This window comes from Amaranthus tricolor, chromosome 2 (assembly GCF_026212465.1).
Source record: "Amaranthus tricolor cultivar Red isolate AtriRed21 chromosome 2, ASM2621246v1, whole genome shotgun sequence".
NCBI lineage: Eukaryota > Viridiplantae > Streptophyta > Magnoliopsida > Caryophyllales > Amaranthaceae > Amaranthus > Amaranthus tricolor.
Window position 1 is genome coordinate 36,415,415 of NC_080048.1, and position 23,072 is coordinate 36,438,486.

Here is a 23,072-nt window from a genome sequence, read left to right on the forward strand (position 1 = left end):
ATTACAGATGTCTACATTCTAATTCTTTAATTAAGGAAATAATTAATAATTATATCAATTAAATATTTACACAATGTAATCATATCCATTTATAATATTGAACCACAAAAGTAAAAATAGAAACAAATAAACTAATATTTAAAATCAGTCAATCATAATGTGTCAATTATTACCATAAGTATGACTAATCCTTTTATATAAACCAATATTAAATTCTTTTTCCAATTACAATTCTGCATTTAAAGAAAAATTAATAATTATTAATTTATTATAATTAATATGCATTTAAGAAAAACATATATTATTATAGTTAATTAATTAAATAGGAATTTTGAAGAGTTTAATTGTTTCAATAAAACATTTTATATGTAAGTAAGGAATAATTTTTAAAAAACATATTAATTTAGTTTAGTAAATAATGTTTTAATAAGTTAAATTTAAAATCAAATAAATTATAAAACAAATTGACTGAAAATAAGCTTAATTTCATGAGTATATTTTTAGTATAATGGAAGAGACCTTCAAAAATAATTTTTAGTATAATTTTAGAGTTAAATTAGTAAATATTTTAGTAAGTTGTATTGTTATCCAAAGTTACTTATTTATTAAAAATACTTTTCTTAAACAAAAGAGTATATTTTTCTTATTTATTTTATGAAAATTTTAAGTACAAATTGATTGTTATTGCGCAATTTTAGCAGACAAGAATAATTGCACAATATTATTATTAAGTCTAATTAACTATATTAACAATAAATAAGAAATAAACACATTATGTTTGACATAATTTAAGCTATTAATAAACTGACATTTTTATCGACCGTTCACTGAAGTATATAAACACTTGAAATTTAGGTTTATTACTTACAATCTCATCAATTAAATAATTCTGCCTATAATTTGGATACTTCAAGTTTCTTTTAGTAATATAATATATATTATCCTTTGTTTTTTTTAATAGATTTACTTCTCTAAAAAGCTCAAATATAAAAGGGAGAACTGCAGTTACCAAACAAACAAAGTAATTGAATGTAATTGCAAACTTTTTAAATTATTTAAATTAAATTTATATATAACTTAACAAGTTAAAAATTCATACATTACACGAGATTCCATACCAGTATACTATACTAATAACTGAAATTTATGAGCCTATGACTATGTGGTGTGGTGGTGAGTTAAATAATCAATTCACAAACTAGCGCAGCTAAGCAGATGGGCCCAAGGACTTTCGTGCCTGGATTCAATTGTCTAGCATGGTCGACCTATAAAGGCCTATAGATGCTTAATCTTGATTTTAAAAGCCCTAAATGTACGGCCCAAACACTTCAACATTATCAACCCAACAAGTCTTGTATAAGATTATTTTAAATATTTGATGGGCTCATACAATAATTGTATTTTTCTAACTCAATGATTTTAAGTGATTACTTTAAAATTATATGTGATCACTTTTAAGATTATGCAGCTAGTTTGTTCAGAGACTGTCTTTTTGATAAATATATCTCAAACCCAGCCTATTAAAAATTAATGTCTACTTGTCGTATTCTTAATGCCTACTTACATTATCCTTAATGTCTACTTTTAATATCTTAAATGTCTACTTACATCATTCTTAATGTCTACTTATAATATTTTAAAAAATATATAATGGGCCTACGCAATTAGAGATGGTCTCTCTCAAAGAAACCGTCTCTCACGAGAATTTGTGTAGGCAATGTCTATTCTGAGCACAAGTCGAGTAGTTGACCGCTTAAGGCCCCTGGAAATAAAGGACCTCCAATAATTAATAGTGCTATTCAGGCTCGGTTCTAAATATAATGTTATAATATATTTTGTCTTGAATTATTTTTCAAGAAGCCAAAAAAAAAATTATCTTTTTATATAATGAAGGAGGTTCCATTTTGAAAGACATTGTAAAAATAAATAGGGTCACCGAAATCTTTGCTTTGCCCCTGATTATAAGTGATCACCTTACAATTGTAAGTTATTACCTAAGCATTATAAGTGATCATTCAAAAATTATATAAAAATAATATCATTTAAAAAATAGAATAATAAAAATTAATCATAAATTAAAAATAATAAATAAATAGTGTAATATTCTCTAATGTTGCATCTATTTTGAAATGGAGGAAATATCATGTGTAATGCTTTGATCCAAAACATGTAAAAGGACAAATAATAATAGACTAAATCAATAACACAAATTTTTGTATGAGACGGTCTCACCGTAAGACATGTCTCATACTTGGGTTAAATAGCCCAGAAACATTTAGCTTATGAGCCTTTTGTTTTGAAGTCGTCTCACCGTAAGACGGTCTCATATAAAACGGGTTGTCGATAAACCCATTTCTAACAAACCCTTAAATACACAAAACTTGTAAAAAAATCATATACACATGATTATTGAGTTTTTATTTGAACATTACAAAATGATACGAAGTATAAATGAAAATACCTTTTAAATAAATTTAAAAATTTTAAATTTCAATATTAGTATTATTTTGTTTTATTAAAAGTAGGCTAAAAAATCTTCAATGTAAGTTAAAAAATAATTAATTGGTTAAAATTAAAATAGAGAAAAAAAAACTTTGGGAATTCCATGTGGTAATCCTGAGATTTTAGGTTTTCCACGTGGTAACCAAAACTTTTAAAAAAATCCACGCGGTAACCCTGAGGTTTACCAAATTCTTCTGCCATTACCTGTTTGCGCATAAAATGTTAGCAATCGTTAATTTCAAAGCTTTAAGGCTGTTGTACGCCTATTTATGCGACTTACCATCTCAAATGCCATTAGTTTCAACCTTTTCCCCCAAAATATAAATTCTAATTCTACCATCTTTGGATTTGCTTTGGATTTGAGGGAAAAAATATAATTTAGATGGAAGATGATAGAGTCGGGGTTTATGTTTTGGGGAAAAAAGGCTGAAACTGATGGCATTTGAAATAGTGAGTCGTATAAATAGGCGTACTGCAGCCTTAAAGCTTCGAAATAAACGTTTGCTAACGTTTTATGTGCAAAAAGGTTAGAGTGGAACAATTACGTAAACTTTAGGGTTACTGTGTGGATTTTTTTAAAGTTTTGGTTATCAAATGAAAAATCCAAAATCTCAGGATTACCAAAATATTATATAAAACAGTCTTATTTAGTTATGCGTTTCATATATGAATTAAATAATCACAAAAACTGGACAAGACCGTCGCAGGTTAAGACGAAGTGGGGGTCAGCTCATTTCACGCGCGTGTAACAATATTTTAAATTTCTGGGCATTTATCAATTTTGACCTTAAAGTTAAAGATATCAATTTTGAAAATTGATACCTTTAAATTCAAAAAATTGAAAAATGCCAAGAAAAAAAAAAAATGGCCAGGTTGTTATACGCGCGAATTGATCAAGTCTAAATTGACGATCACATTATGAGGCCGTCTCATCTAAGAGTAGCTGTTAAATAATTTATCGCATATTATAAGTATCAAGGGACGATCTTTTAGAAGGACCTCTTTAATAAAAACACGGACAACCAGCAATAAGCCTATAACAACGTTGCCTAATCAAGGCGCAATAAGGCCCAATAAAAGCCCAATCCCCTACAATTAGGGTTTCTGAAACCCTCAACCTCCTACTATTTAAATTCTTCCTCTTCCTCTAAACTGTCTCATTCATTTTTCAAGCTTCATTTTAGGGTTTTATCTTTCTAGGATAAGGGTTTGATAATTTCCAATTCTTATCAATCTAATGGTTTTGAATCAAATTATATGTTCAATCTCTTCAACTTTTCTCCCAATGAAGAAGAATTCCCATATAGGAAGTGCCGTCTGACTCAAAAAAGCAGTAATTAGGTCGCATGGTTAGATCTCTGAACTTATCGTTACCGCCGTTGAATCTTCCTGCTCATTGGTAATCCTATACCAATCTCCACCGTCTGATGTATCATCTCCTCTTTGTAGGATCTGATTTCAGCAGACTGATTGGTCGGATTCCTTTGTGCCTGATTTTCTCAACGATCCCGGTATTGTTTCGTTCTTTCGATCTATCTCTGTCCTCTTTACTGTGTGTGTGATTTTGAACGGGTCTCTGAGGGTTTTCGGATTATATTCATGGTTTCTTGATTTTGAAATAAAAATTAGGGTTTCACGAGTTTTAGATTATTTTATTGTTTGTTCTTTACCAATATTAGGGTTTCAAATTGACGGTCCGATGCCACGTCGCTAATAGCCGAATAATAAGGCTTTGATTTGCGATGCTATGATTGGTACCAATATTAAATCTCATTATGTTTCGCATTTGATAGGAACCCGTTAATCTCATTTTTCTATGATTAAACGGAGCCGTTTTTTTGCGATTACATTCTATATATATCAAATACATTATTATAATTCAAAGCCAGTGATGAAATTATTTTACAAGTTGGAATTACCGTCTGATATAATCAATTCTGATGATAGACTCTCTTTCTGAGGCATTCCTTACTGACATTCAATTGATTTTGAAATGATTTTTATAATTTTAAATTACTGATTTGATGATAAAATTAATTTCTTTTTTACAAATGAGGTCTATGATGATAAATTCTAAGGCTTGTTTCTCAAAACATTCGCAGTGGCCGCCTGAGAGCTTTCGTCTGCGCAGACTTGAGAGCTTGTGCTGCTTTATCCTTCCTTGGATGTCTGAGACCTTTTCTATTTACAATCAAGTCAAATCCCAAACTTTTTGTTTTAATTTTGCAAAATGGTTTTTTGTTTTGCCGGATTCCAGCGAATTTAAAGTTGATTTTTGATTGTTTTCATTCTTTTTCTTCAATTGTATTAAGAAGAGGTTGATGATGATAAATTTTAAGGCTTGTTTCTCAAAACATTCGCAGTGGCCGCCTAAGAGCTTTTGTCTGCGCAGATTTGAGAGCTTATGCTGCTTTATCCTTCCTTGGATGTCTGAAACCTCTTAATCTACTTCCTTTAATCATTTTGTAACATCGGTTGTACTTGCGTGCGTTGGGAATTCTTATACTAAGCATTTACTGTCAGACAAAGCATGGATCATAATTGTGCATTGATTGAAAGTAACTAATTGGAAAAGCTTTAGTTTTGTACGACCATTATGTTTATTAATCTTCTAATATTAAATGAAACATTTATCTGTGATATTTCTCGTATTATATTTGTCTTAGGATGTGTATTACATTAATGTAACTAATCGGGAAATATTTGGTTCTCTACGTCTAATTCTTTTAAAGTTTCTAATGTGGAGATTCGGAAAACACATAATCCGAATTATATTTCTGTAACAGGTTCGGTGTTGTTTGAAAGTAACTAAACGGGCAAGTATGGTTTTCTACCACTAATTCTGTTTATGGAGCTTCTATTGTGGAGAATCATATTCAGAGAACACAATCCGAAATATACTCATGTTTCGTGATATGTAATTGAAAGTAACAAATCATGAAAGAAATTGATTTTTGTATGGCTAATTTGGCGAACCATATTCGGAGAATACAAATAATGTCCAAGTTTTATTTGACCTCAATCCAATATTTACTGAACTTGTCATCGAAATTTTCTAATTTACAGTACGTGGGCAATAAAGAAAGAATGAAAAGTGCGTCAAACAACTATAAGCCTTTGGTCTAGGGGTAGAAGGTAAAGTTTAGTCACAGCTGGAACTTCTGTTGGCACCAAAGCCGATTGGGCCTTTGATTAAATTTAGCAGGTCGGAGACGGTAGTTTAAGCCGTTTCGGGTTCTATGCTTAATTACCATGAAAATGAGTCCATTATGGTGTATCCGTGACTTTAGAAGGGTAAATCTTTGAAAATTAATACTCTCAAAGCGTAATTCAATTTTATCCTTTTTTCATTCTTTTCTCATTGTATTTTGTAATTCTCTATGTATCGTCCATTTGGATGCATGATTCATGCAAAATTGTCATTTGGGTTTCAAATCCTATTTTTTAGTTAAATCCATTGGGTTTCTCAAAATTGATCGTAGGTGATTCAATATGTGTTTTAATTTAAGTTAAGATACCTATTTTTTTCAAAAATAAAACACATTTTGAGGATACTTTGAACAATGATGAAAACCAAGTGACATGTTTATTGTAAATTGGAGGGAGTACGATTTATTATTTTTCTTAGAGATTGTTTATAAGTGAAATTATTCAAAATTATTTAATTTTTTATGATTTTTTTATAATAATTTTAATTTTGATTAATAAAGAATAATATTAACTTTAGGATCATTTACCTTAAAATATTATTGTTAAATTTTTATTTAAGACTGTCTTTATAGCATCTCAAATGGGTCGGTCTATTATCCCTTACAAAATTACTACCAAAAATATTAGTGTTGTGTAAAGATGTTTAGAGTTGGTGTTATAATCTATGAAAGATTTTATATCCTATTGGAGTTGGTACTATATTTTATTAAAGTTGGTATTTTCAAGTAGGTTAAATTTTAACTGTAATAGGTTATAAAATCAATTTTAATAAGTTATAATATTATAACTCCAACTCAAAATAGGATCAAACGCATGCGTTAAGTTTTAAATTTTTTTTTAATTGTTGGGCTTGGGCCTGGAGAGCTGTCTTTTATAAAAACGGTCTTTCAAAAGAGGTGATGTTTCAATGGTAATTGATTTTAGAGGTTAAATGCTAAAAAATGTGTTAATAAAAAAAAAGTTATCATAAAGATTTTTAAATTTACCATTTTGTAAAACATACTCCCTCCTATTCAGGTGAAATGTCCTATTTGACTTTTCACGGATTTTAAGAAAAGTCAAAATGGGACTCTAAGGGAAGAGAGAGAGTAGTATTATGGATTTTTAATTGTAAAGATTAAGGAATTAATGATTCCCACCAATTTAAAAGCTAATTTTTTTTGGCACCAAAAGTTTGAAATTTTTTGCGCCACAATTACATCGATAATTTAATTAAGTCCTAAATTACATAATTAAGTCCTACGTTTACAATAAGTTTTGGAAATTACATAAATTTCTCAAGAGTACTAAAAATTAAATTCATCAATTACGGTATCTCCGAGAGCATTCTCAATTCTTCAACAGCTTCGGTGTAGTTGCAGTCGTTACTGATCATGTGAGTGCGAATTTTTTTGCGATAATTGACTTCTGATTTTCCAAATTACCCAAAAGATGCATTAATAATTTGTTAAATAGCCTCCAATTTATAAACAACCAATTTTTCAAAATGGAAAATATCATCACAGTAGTCAAATTATTTTGAAACCCAAAATTAAAATGTCCAAAAAGAAGAAATTGATTACATAATCAGAAACTGCCACCAAGAATTCAAGAAAATTCCCAAAGCACACAGCATAAATTGAGAAAACAGAAAGTGTGGCGCCAAAAATGAAATGTACAACAAGAAGAAAAAATCAATCATAACATTACAAAATAGAAAGCATAAATAGACAATGACAATGGTCATTTATTACACAATCATCTAAAACAATGGCTCCTACAAAAAACTTAACTACACAACAAAGAGAACGCATAATGCAGAAGCTACTGTCTGCATTAAATAAGAAGGGCAAACCAGCGCAAGGCACAATCAACGCACTTGCGATTGAGTTTGAGGTTTGTAGGAAAACAATTATACGATTGTGGAATGATGTCAAGAAGCAGATGACAAACAACACCACAGTCATTAACCTCAACAGCAAGAGATTGGGGAAAGAAGCATCAAACAAAATAAAATTTGATGAAGAAAAATTTAAGGCCATCACAGAAGATCAGCAACCAACAACATTTTTTGGGACACAGAGGAAAGCAACAACAGCACAGAAGATCAGCCAACACAACCATAACCAGCACAGCTACATGTTTGAAATGTAAATTCCTTTTGAATTTGGACATATTTTTGGGATCTTTAACATGAGATGTTTCAGATGCAAACAACAAACATTTTATGTTGTTTTCAATGAAACATTTTTATTCAAATATACATTAATGAAAAAATTAGTCGTTTTAGAACTCTCAGGTAAATTTTTTTGTTTTTTGAAATCATTGAGTACAAAATCAACATCTTTGTGCATTAAACGTTGGAAAACAATCCAAACCCCCTTTGTTCGATTTTTGGTGGCTAAAACTGCTCACTTTCAGATCACAGAGCAATGAAATTAAATGCATAAAAAAACGTTTAACTTAAAAATCATCATCAGTCAAAATGAACATGCACCAACACAAACAGAAACTCACTTGAAAAAGGACCAAGCTTATCAAGCCAATCTTCTTCACAATCAGTATTCAAAAAAACAGCATCAATGGAAGAATATTCACGATCAGGATACATATCAGGCTCAGGTGTGTAAATGGGTTCAACTTTAGAGTCAAGTTCTCTTCCCCACTTAGGATCAGTCTCAACAGAAGTTGAATCATCATTGTAATCATAACACTCTTCCTCAAACGATTTCAGTCTAGATCTAGGGTTTCCATCATCGAACCCCTTAAACTCTATCTTAGAAGGCGATTTGTAAGGAGATTTGGGGATTCTCAGAAGTAAAAAAGTACGCGAGTTAGGGTTTTTCATGGGTGAGTCGATTGTCGAGTTAGAATTCTTCAGGGGGATTTAAAAGGCGAACTGGAGTTTGCCATGACAACAACACGAAAGAAATAAAGGAATAAGGTGAAACTTCAACCCAGATTTAGGGTTTTCAGAGAAGAACAAGAAAGACGATGAAGAAGAAGGTGAGGCTTTCAACCCAAGATTAAGAGAAAACGGCAGAATAGGAATGGGGAATAGGTAGGGTTTTAGGTTTATAAAGGGAGGGAGTGTAAATGGGTGGGATTAATTAGGATTAAATTATGTTCATTAATTATAAGGAGGGAAAATTAGTAAGGGTAATAAAGGGTATAATTAAAAATAGGATAAAGTATTAAGGGTATAATAATCAAAAATCCATGCCAAAAATAAAAATGAGACATTTAAGGTGACTTGACCAAATAAGGAAACGAGACATTTCACCTGAATAGGAGGGAGTACACCATCAACTGTATTCGAGATTTTGCACTTCATTTTTAGTACATCAATCCAGAACCGCAAAACTTTTCTTCCATGATCTTCCTAAGTTTATCCGCCATTAATGGAGTCAAATAATTAACCCAATCTCCAACTTCCCCTTTACGGAAGAACAATTCATTCTGAATTGTAGGATGAACTCTACCATCCACATTCTTAATTGCAACCTCTTTAAGCTTCTTAAAACTACACAACTCCACAATATCATCAATCAAACCTCCTTCCTCTTCTTTTGTAAATGGGCATCCTAAAAATTCCGCCATTTTTGTCAACTGAGGTTTAGGATCAACCTTCAAATCTTCATACCTAATAAACAACACTTTCTCTGGCTGTTCAACACTTGCCTTCCAATACCCCAATACATGCTCCGGAAAAGGCCCAAATGGAATTCTCCCTTCACAAAACCTATCAAAAAATTCACCAATCATGTGGGATTTAATCGATTTATGATCATCCATGTTTGGATAAAACATCCATGAAGATACAAAAGTATCAAATGGGTTTCTAAAAATGTAAATGATTTTACATTTAGATTGCTTAATTGAATCGGGTAATGAAGGAAATGGAACATGGGTACCAAAGATTCTTGGAGATTTGATGGTATTAAGATCTGGGTTTTTTGATTTGGCATAGATATTGGATTTAAATTGAGGGACTAATTTATGAGGATTGTGGGTAAGTAAGGGATGATTGTTCGAAGGAGGATGAATTGTTCGAAGGAGGATGAATTGTTCGATTGGAAATGGTGAAAACCAAAGATTTGAGCCAAGTTGTGCCTACTTTTCTGAAACTGGTAGTGATAATATCAGTGTTTTGAGCTTGAAAATGGTTTATGAAGGATTGTATGCGTTCTAGATGTGGAGCCCAAAAGCCATGGTAGAAGTGCAATGGAATATCATTGTACCATAATTCATTTGGGAGGGTGTTTTGTTGTTGTGTTAGGGATTCTTCTGTTTTTGAAAGGTTGGATGTGTTGGACAAATCCATTATTATTGTTATAGATAAAGGAAGGAAGAAAAAAAGAGAAAGAGCTAGAATAAAGGGAGAAAAAAAGAACTTCTATTAGATAGTAAAAAGAAATGATAAGAACTAAGATTTAAGAGAAGGCTTGAACAAAATATTGCTTGATTGCTAAAAATCACATGGAACGGAATATATCATTATATGTATATCAACATTCAACACATGGAAGATGGAACTAGTGAGCATATATTGATGCCTTGATGGGTGTAGGGGTCTAGCTTAATATGAGTAGCTGAAAGTATTGACAATTATATCTTTAATTGTTTAAGCCAATTATTATTGAGATGTGTAAAAGTTACTCACTTTGTCTTTATTGATTATATCATAGGGAATGTTCGTGATAATTAAGGAAAATTAAATGTTTTAAATAATAGATATATTACTCCTATTTTTTTGGATAATAAAATAAATGGAAAAAAAGAGAGGACACATAAAGTTAGTAGAGAAAATAAAAGGACCACAATTATTAATTTTTTACAAATTTTTCTATAAGACGGTCTTACCGTGAGATATGTCTCATATTTTAGTTAAATAGCCTAATAATAGAAAATTTTAAGTTATGTACTTCTTGTTTTGAGGTCATTTCATTGTGAGACAGTTTCATACAAGACGAACTGTTAATTTTTTTAGGGATATTTCACATGGTAGAATCGAACTTTCATGAAACACCAGTGGTAACACTTTTGTAAGATTTTTCCACATGGTAGCATCCAGTTTATGTCTTATCAAAATGTCGTAGAATTTTCCGTTAAATTCTTATCAATTTTTGTTTAATTTACCATTTTGAGGTTTTTACCCTTATTAAGTGTTGGTTGTTATCTTTATAATTTGCCCCAAAATATTTGAGAGCGATGATGAATTAAACGTCAAAATGGTTAATTAAACAATTGAGAGCATAAAAATGATTTAGAGCAAATTATAAAAACAACGTAGAAACGTCAAAATGGTGAATTAAGCGGAATTGACAAGAATTTAACGGAAAATGCTACGACAGTTAGATAAGGCATAAACTTGATGCTACCATGTGGAAAGATTTTATAAAAGTGCTACCACTAGCGTTTCATGAAAGTTCGATATTACCATGTGAAATTTTCCATTTTTTTAGAACAAAGTTAATGGAAATATTTAAGGATCATAAGCAATATAAAAATGTTAAAATCAAGTAACTAGAAAATATACAAAAACTATAAGATTTAATAAACTATTAAAATGAAAATGAACAATTTAAATCATGGAGTAACCAAAATTTATTATGTAAATTTTCTTTTATGATAATAAGAAATAAAACGTCTTAAAATGACAAATAAAAACAACTTTAAAGAATGAAGATAGTAATTGCTAATTATGGCTATTAAGAGAGAAAAGTGAAAAAAAGCCAAAAAAAAAAATTGATGGAAAAAACTATTCATAACAACTTTAATAGCTGTTTGATTTTAATTTAAAAGCTAGCTTTTCACTTATGTAAAAAGTCATTTACTATACAAACTCAATATATAGAAAATAAGCTAGAGAAATAGCAGGCCAAAATAGCAGTTACAAATCTACAAGCAATTTATAATCATGTCAAAACTGGATAGAACAATTCATTTACACAAGGAGGGTTAAGTCAATAAAAAAAGACAAAAAAAATATATAGGGGATAATACACTATTTAGTCACAAGCTCATGTATGATGTATCTCAACATATACAATGACCATTGCTAAAAATAGCAGAAATAAGATCAACAAAAACTTCTCTGTACACTAACTCTACTAAATAGTAAATACCAATATTACTCAAATAGAGCATTTAAAGAATGAGTTAAACTTACGCTAATCAAATCCAAATGTTAATCTATTCATTCAACAGGGATTTCTCGGGCATCTTTCGTGCCTGATTTGGATTTCCCGGTTTCAATCTCTTGTGTATCATCAGGTTGATTTTCAGTACTCGAGGTTGACGGGGGCACACCATGTTCATTGGTGAATACACTGTACTCACCAGTACTTTGTTCTTGACTTTCAAGAGCTAGTTTCCTGAATTTCTTTAAATTCTCTTTGTATTGAGCACTGGAGTCGTAATCTGAACTTCCGTGAAATGTTCTGTTATCAGGTCCGATTTCTTTCACCAGATTCTCAGCCGACAAGTTCCCTTCCAGGGCTCTAACCACCTGAAGGAAATGGAGAATATAGTTGAGAGATGCAGTTTCTCAAGTTCATGTACTTCCATAGAGTTGAATATTCCAATCAAAATATCCATTTCAAAGTAATAGAGAGCAAATATATTCTTGATTCCAGTAAATTTACCTGACTCATTTGCGGCCGCCTCCTTGCGGAGCTACGAACACATACTGCAGCACAAGCAACCATTTGAGCCATCTCAGCGGAATTATATTCCTCTAGTCTGGGATCCACAAGTTCATTGAAACTCCGACCTTCTAGGGCTTGAGTTAGTAATGGCCTTGCCTGAAATTCAACATGAAATAACCAGTTTGTCAATATCTGTATGGCTATGGCACTTGAAATCAAAGAAGGAAACATTTTGCTGAGTTGCTAGAAATATGCCTTCCTATTCCACCTATTATAAGAAAAAGGGGAGGGACCACATGGAATCATAGTGTAAAAATGCGGTAAACAACTGTGATCGCAATAACAAAACGGCGATGCGAAAATGAGAGTGATGCGGCTATCTTGACGTCTATATATCGTTTGAAACCATAAGATATCCCTTGATATGGCCCAAAACGCGTTTTTTCATACCTTTACAACACGGCCGATGCAATGTGATGTGAGCTTGTTTTTTATACAGTGCGTGGAACCACATGGGAGGACTGCTTAAGGAAAGAGGTGATAATTTAATGGCAATTGTGTACTCCTTTCCCATGAAATTTGTTCTATTTTTCATTTTACTAACTCACTAAATTTGCTCAATTTCTATTTTTAGCCATAACTCACACTCTTCATTTAATTTTCATCCACAAATTTAAGATATTTTTTTAATTTCATCCACAAATTTCTTCTACTTTCTCATAAATTAAACCTTTTACCACTTTTCTAAATTTGCTCACCAAATGTACTTGAAGCAAATTTGGCCGGACAAAGATAGTTGAATCCCATGAACATGAGGGCATAAGTATAGGAAAAATATTGCCAAATAAATAAATGAGACATTTGATGTAGATATGCCAAAAGAGGAAATGACAAATGAGACATTTGATTAGAATAAGAGGGAATATAACATAAGCAACAAAGCATAAATTTTATTATAAGGACTGGACTTTTCCAAATTTCAGAAATGGATTAGTGCCAAAAATATACATAGACATCAGATGAATTAAAGGTTAAAACAAAAATATTCATCTAATGTTAGACAAAACACAAAGGAAACTGCAACAGGCTTTAGAATTTCATTAGCATAGAATTTATATATTCTGAAGTCATACACAACATCACTAATACCATGGATAACAACATTCAAACAAATTCCTTGAATCCATCTTGGTCAAGAAACAAGCTCAAAACGACATTTTCGTCCATTATAATGGCTCGTCCAGAGTCCAGACTATCTCATTCACCAATATTCTTCAGTTTAACTGCCCACAGCTGTCTAAGAATCTAAGTACTAAGGTAAAACATATCCACATCACTTTTCCACAATGCCTCTAGAAACCAGAAGGGTTAAATATTAAAAAGGATGAGAAGTTAGCAAGTAGGATTATGGACTTTTAAGTTTTAACCCCATCATAAGAAATAATTTCAAGTCGAACCTAATCAAATATATCATTCATTCCATTTAATATGAGATGGAGTAAATTTCTCTGCAATAAAATTTTACACATTCCCAAATTATGGACAGTCGAAAACAGTCTCTTTATGCACAATGGCCAAATAAATTATGTGCAATTCTTATCATGTTAAGTTGCAATCTTGCAATTGATGTATGCAATTAAAGGTCAATTAGAAACAATCTTTGTTATTTGCCTTGGTAGGAGCCATTTATGGCGTTGAGGTAATGCAATGTTGTAGTAGAACCCAAATTATCGGCAACTCTAAGTAAACATTATTAGAATTAGAATATTGTATGTTCATCCGAAACTTTTAATAACATCTAAAAATACTATATTATTATAGCATAACGTAAGAAAGAAAGAGAAAGAAAGCACAAAACCATTAAATGTGTCGTTAATCATCCATATTTGACATCAAACTCCACTTTGTTCTCTACTGAGGTCATCAAAACTATTAAACCAGTAACCCACATATGAAGTTTATCTACTGTTCCTTACATTTCTAGACTTCGGCCACTCAAGAGAGAAGACTTATGGTTGCACTTGGACATTCTAGATTTATGGTAAAGTTTGATAGCAGCATTCGAGTGCAAGACACATTGGTAACCCCAAAATACAGAGCACTAGAGATATCTACCAAATACAAATTTTAAAGAAAGAATGCTCACCCATTCAACCATGCTATCATCCATAAAAGGACGAGCTTTATCAACAGGTCTGCGTCCTGTAATCAATTCCAAAAGCACGACCCCAAAGGAAAAGACATCAGACTTCTCAGTGAGTTTCCCACTAGAGGCATATTCGGGAGCTAGATAACTGCAAATCACCTCAACGAATCTGTCATCCATGAAATTGACATCATAAGGAAGGTTGAAAAAGTAATTATTAACCTTACCCGAAAGTTCCCATAACCCTGGTAGATACATGAGTATCTGTGTCAAACGAATACTTGGCCAATCCAAAGTCAGCAACCTGTGAACATTAGAAATTGGACAGTGAGATCAAATATTGAGTGACAAAACGCCTAGATGGTTGGTCTTGGCAAAAAGTTCTGTACCTTTGCTTCAAATTCATCATCAATCAGAATGTTCGATGCCTTGATATCTCGATGAATGATTTTTGGATGACCTGCATACAAATTTTTTTTAGCCAAAAATCAATTTCTTTTCAACCAGATGGCCTACGAAATCTTTAAAAATCTTCCAAATGACTATATGAGCACCAGAAAACTCACAGTCCTCATGAAGATATGCCAATCCTTTCGCAGCACCCACAGCAATTTTCAATCTCGTTGCCCAACTCATTGGAGGTTTTCCTTCTCCTACAAAATGCTATACTCCATTAAAAAACGTCAAAAAATGGGACGAGGGTTATTTATTGAAATGTGAGCCGGCATTTTTCAGATTACTGACCCTTGGACAACAAATAACCCCATTCAACTCAAAACAGTTGTGCACCATAACAATTTCTACACATCTTAAGAATGCAAAAGATTTCGTATTGTTGCTCTGCTAACATAAATTGACATAAACTAGCTTGCATGAAATGATAAAACTGATATTTGATGATACCTTGATGCTGCAGTTGACTACTTTTTTTTTGAAAAAAAATGCCGGATAGAATGCCAAAAATTGTAAAATAGAGGGAAAAACTCTTCGAAAATGCAAATGATAAACAAAAGACAACAAATATAACCAGTTACAACATAAACCTACTGTATATTCTACACTTTTATGAAAACATTAAGTTTGGAGAAAAAAAATAATTTCCATCTGTACTCGGCTAATCCATTTGAATTCTCTTTTTTCTTTCCAGCTTTCATTTCTATCATTTTGTCGCTTACCTAGTAATACATGATTGATGGTCCTCTTGACATAATATAGATGTAATATTCATCCTTAACATGATAGTGCAGCATTAGATAACTGCTAATACACGCACACTTAAATCCTAAAAAAATTCATAGGGTCTAAACCAAGTTTAATATTGAGCATAAGGGAGCTATGAGTCTCTTTGGTCCCTAATAACTGTTTTGGAAACACATAGTGTCCATGAGTTTTCTTGGTTCATTTTATTTACTTTAATTTGACATAACTGAAAATTAAAGATCTGTATGTTCTTTTATCTGATGCAAATATTCTACTTGGTCAACATGAGAACTAAGTCTTGTTCCATAAGTTACCATAGTTCTACTTGTTTCACATAGCACGTACAATAAGTCAAAAACATCCAATATGATCAACCTATATAGGATATAGGTGCAAGGCAAAGCCTCAAAATGTTGAGACGAATAATTTTAAAGTTGCATAATTCAAAGAACTTATTTTCATGTTGCAGTCTAGCCAAGTAGAAATTGTTGTTATTAAGGCTTTGGAATTGTTGTGCATTGTTGTAGAGAACTTAAATGCAAAAGATAAACTTACCATGTAAATGGAACTCCAAGGTCTTGTTCGCGATGAATTCATACACAAGCATTCGTTGTTCTCCACACATGCAATGTCCAACAAGTGAAACAAGATGCCTATGATGGACACGACTAATTGTATCAACCTCAGCCTGAAACTCACGCTCCCCCTGCACACTTCCAGTTTTCAACTGCTTGACTGCAATCTCTTTGCCATTAGGCAAGACTCCTTTATGGACATATCCAAAACCCCCTTGACCAAGTAAATTGGCACTTGAAAAATTATTCGTTGCCAAAGCAAGTTCCTCATATGTAAATGTACCGTTTGCTATTGGCAATGAGGGCAATGACATCCCATGGGGTTGTGCTGGATACTCTAAACCCAAGCTGCCACTTGTTGAAGGTGTTATTGGCACTACAGTAACTTGTGGTTGTGGTGGCTGTATAGTATCTGATTTAGGTTGCTGATAAACCATACCATTGAAAGACTGGGGCCCATTGTGTTGGTGATGTTGGGCTTGTCCACCAGAAGGATTATCTGGAAATAATCAACAATCTTTTGAGCTTGGAAGAACAAATGAAAATAAAAAATAGGAAAAGCGATAAACCCATCATGTAAAGCAAAAACTTGACATCACACAATGTTTTGTTCATTAAATTGCAACACAACAATAGACCATTTTCTCTACACTCAATATTGGAGAGTGGGTAGCAAATGTCACAACCTTCTTTTAAGCGATTATTCCTTAATGTTACGCTTTAAAAGATAAATTGTAAAAGCAAACAATAGCATAAAATTCAGAATGATGCCATGCACCGAATTAACCTTAAAAATGTGGATACTAGTTTGTAAATTTCGTGTCAAACGAAGAACACAAATTGATATGGATTTAAGCACTCCAAGATAATAGTGCAAAAACAAGGTCATATCATATCCTATCAGTCAAGTCATACCTATCAGTCAAGTCATAAAGGTTTTCAAATATATTACTTGAGTCATGAAGGTGTAATAAAAAAGTATTTTAGGTTGGTTAAAGGAATATATCATAATTTTGGCTGATATTTGGCCTTGGTGGTATGACGCCTATATCACATCGTTACCATATCATTGTGACCATTACCGCAAGATCTCAATTTTTTACTCCGCTCTAGATGACACCAAACTCTTCATAATTGGTTTCTAAAACTCCTATTTTGCATATCACAAATTAGAATGCAAAGTTTTGCTTGTTATAACACCTAACTCACAAAGGTTTCATTTTATAAGGAAATTTTTTAATCATATTGAAAATTAGTCTCTTATTTCAAAAGAGTGCCCTGCGGTGTAGAAGGATTTTGGAGCATGTAAAAGGTACCTAGCCTAAGAACAAGCTTCACGTAGGTGAGACACACCTTTTTGCTCGTAGCTTGTAAAACAATTATAAAGCATGTTTGATACACAATATGATATTCATATTATAATTACATATAAGATTATAAATCCTTTAGCATTGCATTGAGATACTATATTAATTGTCAAATACTTATCTACAAAAGCATGTCACTTAGCTTCTAATACTATAGGCAAACATGCTACGTACCTTCTAAAAGTATTGCTATGCAACAACAAAATCAAATCTCAAGAAAGTTCCCGACCCAATTTTGATCAACTCGTGTCCTAAAGTTAGAAATTTGACTACACCCCCCACCTTGCTCATTTCTATTACTTTATAAAATGTCCACAAAACCCCATATCAATGTTGAAAACTTAACAAAACTGCATTCTTCGGCTTAACAAACCTGCATTACTTAGCTTAAATAGGAAAGTACACACAACACTAAATCTAAAAAGATTGTACACAACAGCGACATCAAGTACAAAAAAATCCAAAACCAACTTCAATAACACAAATCCTTAATCTAGCAAATTTAATTGCACCCTACCTACCTTGCTTCTTCAAATATATATCTCCGAGGATCTATCAATGTTGAAATACTAATCTACAAAACCACGTCACTTTTCTCTAAAATTCGCATATGCAACATACCATATAAAAAAAAAATCTTTTCAACAACAAAATCATATATGTAAAACCCACGCAACTTCTTAAGCACATCATCTCTTTAATTTAAAAATTTTTATCATACCCCACTAGCCTCACTTCTTCAAATTAACTAAAGCTACAAGAAAACCCCTATGTCAATGTTGAAATACTAATCTACACAAGCACATCACTTATCTCTAAAATTGGCACATGGGCATTCCATTTAAAAAGATTGCTTTTCAACAACTATGTCAAGCAGTAATCCCAATGCAAACTCCTAAATCAACTCATCTCCTGAATTTTCCAAATTTAATAGCACCCCACCAACCTTACTTCTTTAAGTTTTGGAAATCCAAAGGAACCCCTCTGTATCAATGTTGAGATACTAATTTACAAAAGAATGTCACTTATATCTAAAGTTGCATATGTGATATACCATCTAAACAATGCTATATCAACTCCAAAAAATATCCCCAACTCAACTTCTATATCAACTCATCTTATCAAGTCCATAAATCCCCAAAAAAACCCTGTATAAATGCTGAAATACTCATCTTTTCAAGTTTATAAAAATCCCAAGAAACCCCTATATCATTGTTAACATACTCATCCACAAAAGGTACTGTTAGATAAGCATATACGCAACATAGCATCTAAAATCATTAATTGCCCGTTGCCACTACAAAATCAAGTCCCACAATGAAATCCAAAAACAACCTCTTCATACTATGTCCAAAATTTTCCAAATTTGATCATATTTCACATTGTAAAACAAGTAGAATCCACTAAATTTCCCTTTTTAGAAACCATAGTTTATATTTTCTCACTTGATCATATTCATGTAATTTATTTAAAATATCCACCTTCAACTTCCTTCACAGTGTAAATATTCAGACCATTATATTTGTGATTACAACATAACAAATGTCTGCACAATTATTTTGTACACCTAACCGCACAATGCTAATAAAAAATAATTCTTAAAGCAATCAAAGACTACATTTCAATGCGACAACTTCTTGATGAAAAATATATACAAATAGAAAAACTGTAAAAACAAACAAAAGAAAACAAAATAACATACTCCACAAATTAACTATATTAATAAACTAAATACAAAAGGCAAAAGCTAAACTGCTAAACAGGTCATTTGATGACAAGACTAAATGTATTTTTTAAAAGAACAAATAAGAAAATAAAAAAATCTTAATGATATTTCTAAATAATAAATATGAAAATTTAAATTATTCATTTTATATTAATCAAAATTATTAATGCTAATATGATTTAACATAAATAAGTTTAATTCAATGTTTAAATTTTCTAATTTTCTACATGAAATTGAAGTATATAATAATAACTGTTAATCGTCGGGGGCTTTAGAGGGATCATAAGAGAAATAATAAGTAATTAGTAGAAAATTATCATACTTTTAGTAGGCAACACTAATTCATCTTCAGCCAATTTCCGCTTCCTTCGCTTGTAAAAGAAAACAAAAATACCAACACCAATAAGAACAATTAACCCTCCAAGACCAATTCCGACAATCAAAGCAGTCAACGTTTCCTTCGACATTCCCGAAGAAGACGGCGGAAGTGATGACGGCGTTAAAGGAATATCACTCGAGTTTGACGGCGGTAAAGCTGCGGCTTCTCCTAATGACGGCGCAGGTGGAGCCGCCATAGTGACGTTGTCTGCCGGAATTAATGGCGTAATCTCCGGCGGCGGCGAATCCATGATGAAGAGAGAGAAAGTGGAAAAGAAGAGAGAGAAAGGGAATGATTTGGGAAGAAAGACGTTGCTTTTTTGATGTTTTTCTTAGTACAGTGGGAATGAAGTGTTTGAAAGGAAGTGTGTAGTGCAATACGATGTCGTTTTAATATTTTAGTTAGTTTTTTATAAAAATAAATCATTTAAATGGAGGCAACAGCGTGATTATGGCAGTTTGACGACTTTTTGACGTGCTTTATTGGCAGAAAGAAATGCCAACTCATGACAATATTTCATATCAAAAAATAAAAAAGAAAAATAAAATTAATGAGAATTTTTATGAATCAAAGTGAAAGTGATTGTAGGGGGAGAAGGTCTCAGTAAATCACCGTTATTTGTGACGTTAACAAATTACTCTTATGTGGTAGGATTTGATAGGGTGAGAGTTTTGTTATTTTAATTTATTTTTTGTGGTTTTGTTTATTTTATTATTATTTTTTTTCTTTTTGTGATGATGTAATACCCCAAATTTAGCTTGAAAAATGATTGATAGACTACTCATATCAACAAGGTGCATCTTCTTTTCTAGGGAGCCCATTTGCTAAGAACCCCACAGTTAAGCGTGCTTGGTGGAGAGCAATCTTAGGATGGGTGACCTCCTGGAAAGTTTTCCCGGGTGCGCACGAGTGAGGCCAAAGTGCGCCGGAAAGATTTGTGTTGGTTTGTGGGGTTAGTCTACAGTCTGCATGAGTAATCACCAGCGGTCCGAGGGGCCGGGGTGTTACAGATGATTTACAAATCACGATTATTGATTAGGAATTTTTTATTATGGGCGTATGGAACGCGTTGGGACTTGGTAGTCGGGACAATGGAATATTAATAGAATTGATGAGGAAAATGTCTTAGTAAATGACGGCAATTTGCGAAATTAACAAATTATTTTTATGTGGTAGTATTTGATAGGATGGAGAGTTTTGTTATTTTGATTTACCTTTTATGGTGATTTATAAACTACGTTAATTGATTAGCAATTTCTGATTGATGAGCATACATAAATGGATGTTTGAGAGTGAAGTTTTTTTTTTTTCTTTTTAGATTATTACTCCCTCTAATTTATTTGTTTTTTTCATTTATTTTTTGTAAAATCAGTGCAAATTTAAAAGTCAAATTTTTAAATTTGAGCTTTTGAAAATTTTAAAAAGTTCATATTTATAAAGTATACATTGAGAAGAATCTAACAAGTTATCACATAAATATGTTTTGTTATATAGATCGATTATAAATTATAGTCAAAGTTTGACACTAAAATTCGTAATTCTATTTGAGAAGAACATATGAAAACGAAGAGAGTATTAAAAATCGTCATTTTTTTAGTGTGTGGTTATCCTTTATAAATTAAATTTTTAATATTGTTCTTAACTCATTTCATAGTTTTATTTCTCTAACTTTTCTCTAAAAACATTCTCAACTAAAATTTAATATTGAAATAATATGGCAGATAAATTTGATCCCCAAAATAATAATTCAATTTGATCTCCAAAATAAAAATAAAATAAAATAATATTATTATTATTAAACTAAATTTTTTAATAATAATTAAATTAAAAAATATTTGCGATGCAACTTTAATGGGACAAAGCCAATAGATGAGCCAGAGGTGACTATACGTGGAGAAGTTGTTGCATATAAGACTAAGTTCAGGTATTTAGGATTGGTGATTCAGAGTAATAGGGAGATTGACGGAGATGTTACTAATCGTATACAAGCAGGTTGGATTAAGTGGCGAGCAACTACTGGAGTGCTATGTGATAGGAAGTTTTCGAGTAGAGTAAAAGGTAAATTTTACCGAGTTGCTATTAGGCCTGCTATGTTGTATGGGACGGAATATTGGCCAGTAAAGAAGATGTTTGAACATAAGATGGAAGTTACATAAATGCATATGTTGAGATGGATGTGCGGTCACACGATGATAGATAGAATAAGAAACCAAAAATTTAGAGAGAAGTTAGGAGTTGTCCCTCTTTCAGCAAAGATGCGTGAAAATAAAGAGGAAGACATAATGAGAAGGATCGAAAGCATCATAGTGGAGGGTAAGAGAAGTCGAAGAAAACCAAGGAGAACATGGGAGGAATATATAAAAAGGGATATGCATGAGTTACAACTCTCTGAGGACCTGACAAAGGATAAGGGTAGTTGGAGGCGTCTTATTCATATCTTAGATCACTAAGACTTTCCCCCTTACTTGTTGATGTTCTTGTCCCTTTCCTTTCATATATCGCTCTTACTTTTCTTTTACTTTTATGTTTAGTTTTTAAATGCTAGTTTTATTTATTTATTTATTTATTTATTATGTATATCTACATGTGGATTATTGTTGTTGGCCAAACTTATGATAAAGGTCGGCAAGTAAATGTAGGAAGAAATTTTTCAAATGAGCAAATTTTGAGTGAAGAAATTTTTCAAATGAGCAAATTTTGAGTGCTCTTTGACCGCATCCTCCTTTATGGGTATAGGTTGCCGTCTTCATTCCCTCCCCAGAGCCTGCTCATAGTTTCTATGAGCGGGATATACTGGGTATGATGATAATGAATTTAATTAAAAAACTATATTAATTGAATTAAAATTTGTAATTAAATAAAACAATTTTACTTATCAAATTTAAAAAATAATGGGATATCCTATATGGTAAGCATCAACTATTTAATTAATATTTTTATTTAATTATTATTAATAATTTTAATCAATAATAATAATTTCAAATTTTGTATAGCTCATAGTTTGCAATTAGTTAAAGATTTCAATAACATTTTTAAAGTGATGCATGTATGGCTTTTGAAGTCATCTGAATTTGTTGGTTATTTGCTTTAAAATTTAGAAGTACCCTATTTTACATGAAACTAAACAAGTCAAAGAGAATACTACCTTCAATCGAAAATTTGAACTAAATAAGTAAAATAATATAAAAAAGTCAAATATAAACAATGTTTTAAAATATTTTCTAAAGTAAGCATTTTTTTCTCAGAGCTGAGATTTAAATTGTTCGCTGTTACTAATAACGAACAAAGAGGGTTGATTAAAAAATAGTCAAGTTATTTATTCGTTGCTACTAACGATG

General features: G+C 31.7%; 2 protein-coding genes, 5 non-coding genes and 1 pseudogene across 7 annotated transcripts; 6 read left to right on the forward strand and 2 right to left on the reverse strand.

The window, feature by feature from the left end:
* The first annotated feature begins 3,781 nt into the window (after positions 1 to 3,781).
* Positions 3,782 to 4,087, forward strand: LOC130807109 (small nucleolar RNA Z112). Its single transcript, XR_009040481.1, has one exon. It is a non-coding gene; the product is annotated as a small nucleolar RNA Z112 (small nucleolar RNA).
* A 108-nt stretch (positions 4,088 to 4,195) lies between these two features.
* LOC130807134 (small nucleolar RNA snoR2/U65) lies at positions 4,196 to 4,354 on the forward strand. Its single transcript, XR_009040504.1, has one exon. It is a non-coding gene; the product is annotated as a small nucleolar RNA snoR2/U65 (small nucleolar RNA).
* Positions 4,355 to 4,384: 30 nt separating this feature from the next.
* On the forward strand, positions 4,385 to 4,470 carry LOC130807122 (small nucleolar RNA snoR77Y). The gene has a single exon (XR_009040493.1). It is a non-coding gene; the product is annotated as a small nucleolar RNA snoR77Y (small nucleolar RNA).
* An 87-nt stretch (positions 4,471 to 4,557) lies between these two features.
* LOC130807178 (small nucleolar RNA SNORD14) lies at positions 4,558 to 4,679 on the forward strand. Its single transcript, XR_009040543.1, has one exon. It is a non-coding gene; the product is annotated as a small nucleolar RNA SNORD14 (small nucleolar RNA).
* A 139-nt stretch (positions 4,680 to 4,818) lies between these two features.
* Positions 4,819 to 4,940, forward strand: LOC130807065 (small nucleolar RNA SNORD14). The gene has a single exon (XR_009040439.1). It is a non-coding gene; the product is annotated as a small nucleolar RNA SNORD14 (small nucleolar RNA).
* A 1,858-nt stretch (positions 4,941 to 6,798) lies between these two features.
* Positions 6,799 to 10,270, reverse strand: LOC130806641 (cytosolic sulfotransferase 5-like; annotated as a pseudogene).
* Positions 10,271 to 11,582: 1,312 nt separating this feature from the next.
* LOC130806650 (proline-rich receptor-like protein kinase PERK15) lies at positions 11,583 to 20,088 on the reverse strand. The gene is made up of 8 exons (XM_057671810.1): positions 19,678 to 20,088; positions 16,243 to 16,761; positions 15,054 to 15,140; positions 14,877 to 14,947; positions 14,715 to 14,791; positions 14,488 to 14,635; positions 12,339 to 12,497; positions 11,583 to 12,202 (listed from the first exon to the last, which is right to left on the reverse strand). The coding sequence occupies exons 1-8, from the start codon at positions 19,982 to 19,984 to the stop codon at positions 11,891 to 11,893; spliced, it is 1,680 nt and encodes a 559-aa protein (XP_057527793.1). The 5' UTR covers positions 19,985 to 20,088; the 3' UTR covers positions 11,583 to 11,890.
* LOC130805773 (uncharacterized) lies at positions 20,026 to 21,890 on the forward strand. Its single transcript, XM_057670558.1, has 3 exons — positions 20,026 to 20,098; positions 20,323 to 20,396; positions 21,597 to 21,890. The coding sequence occupies exons 1-3, from the start codon at positions 20,026 to 20,028 to the stop codon at positions 21,888 to 21,890; spliced, it is 441 nt and encodes a 146-aa protein (XP_057526541.1).
* The last annotated feature ends 1,182 nt before the right edge of the window (positions 21,891 to 23,072 follow it).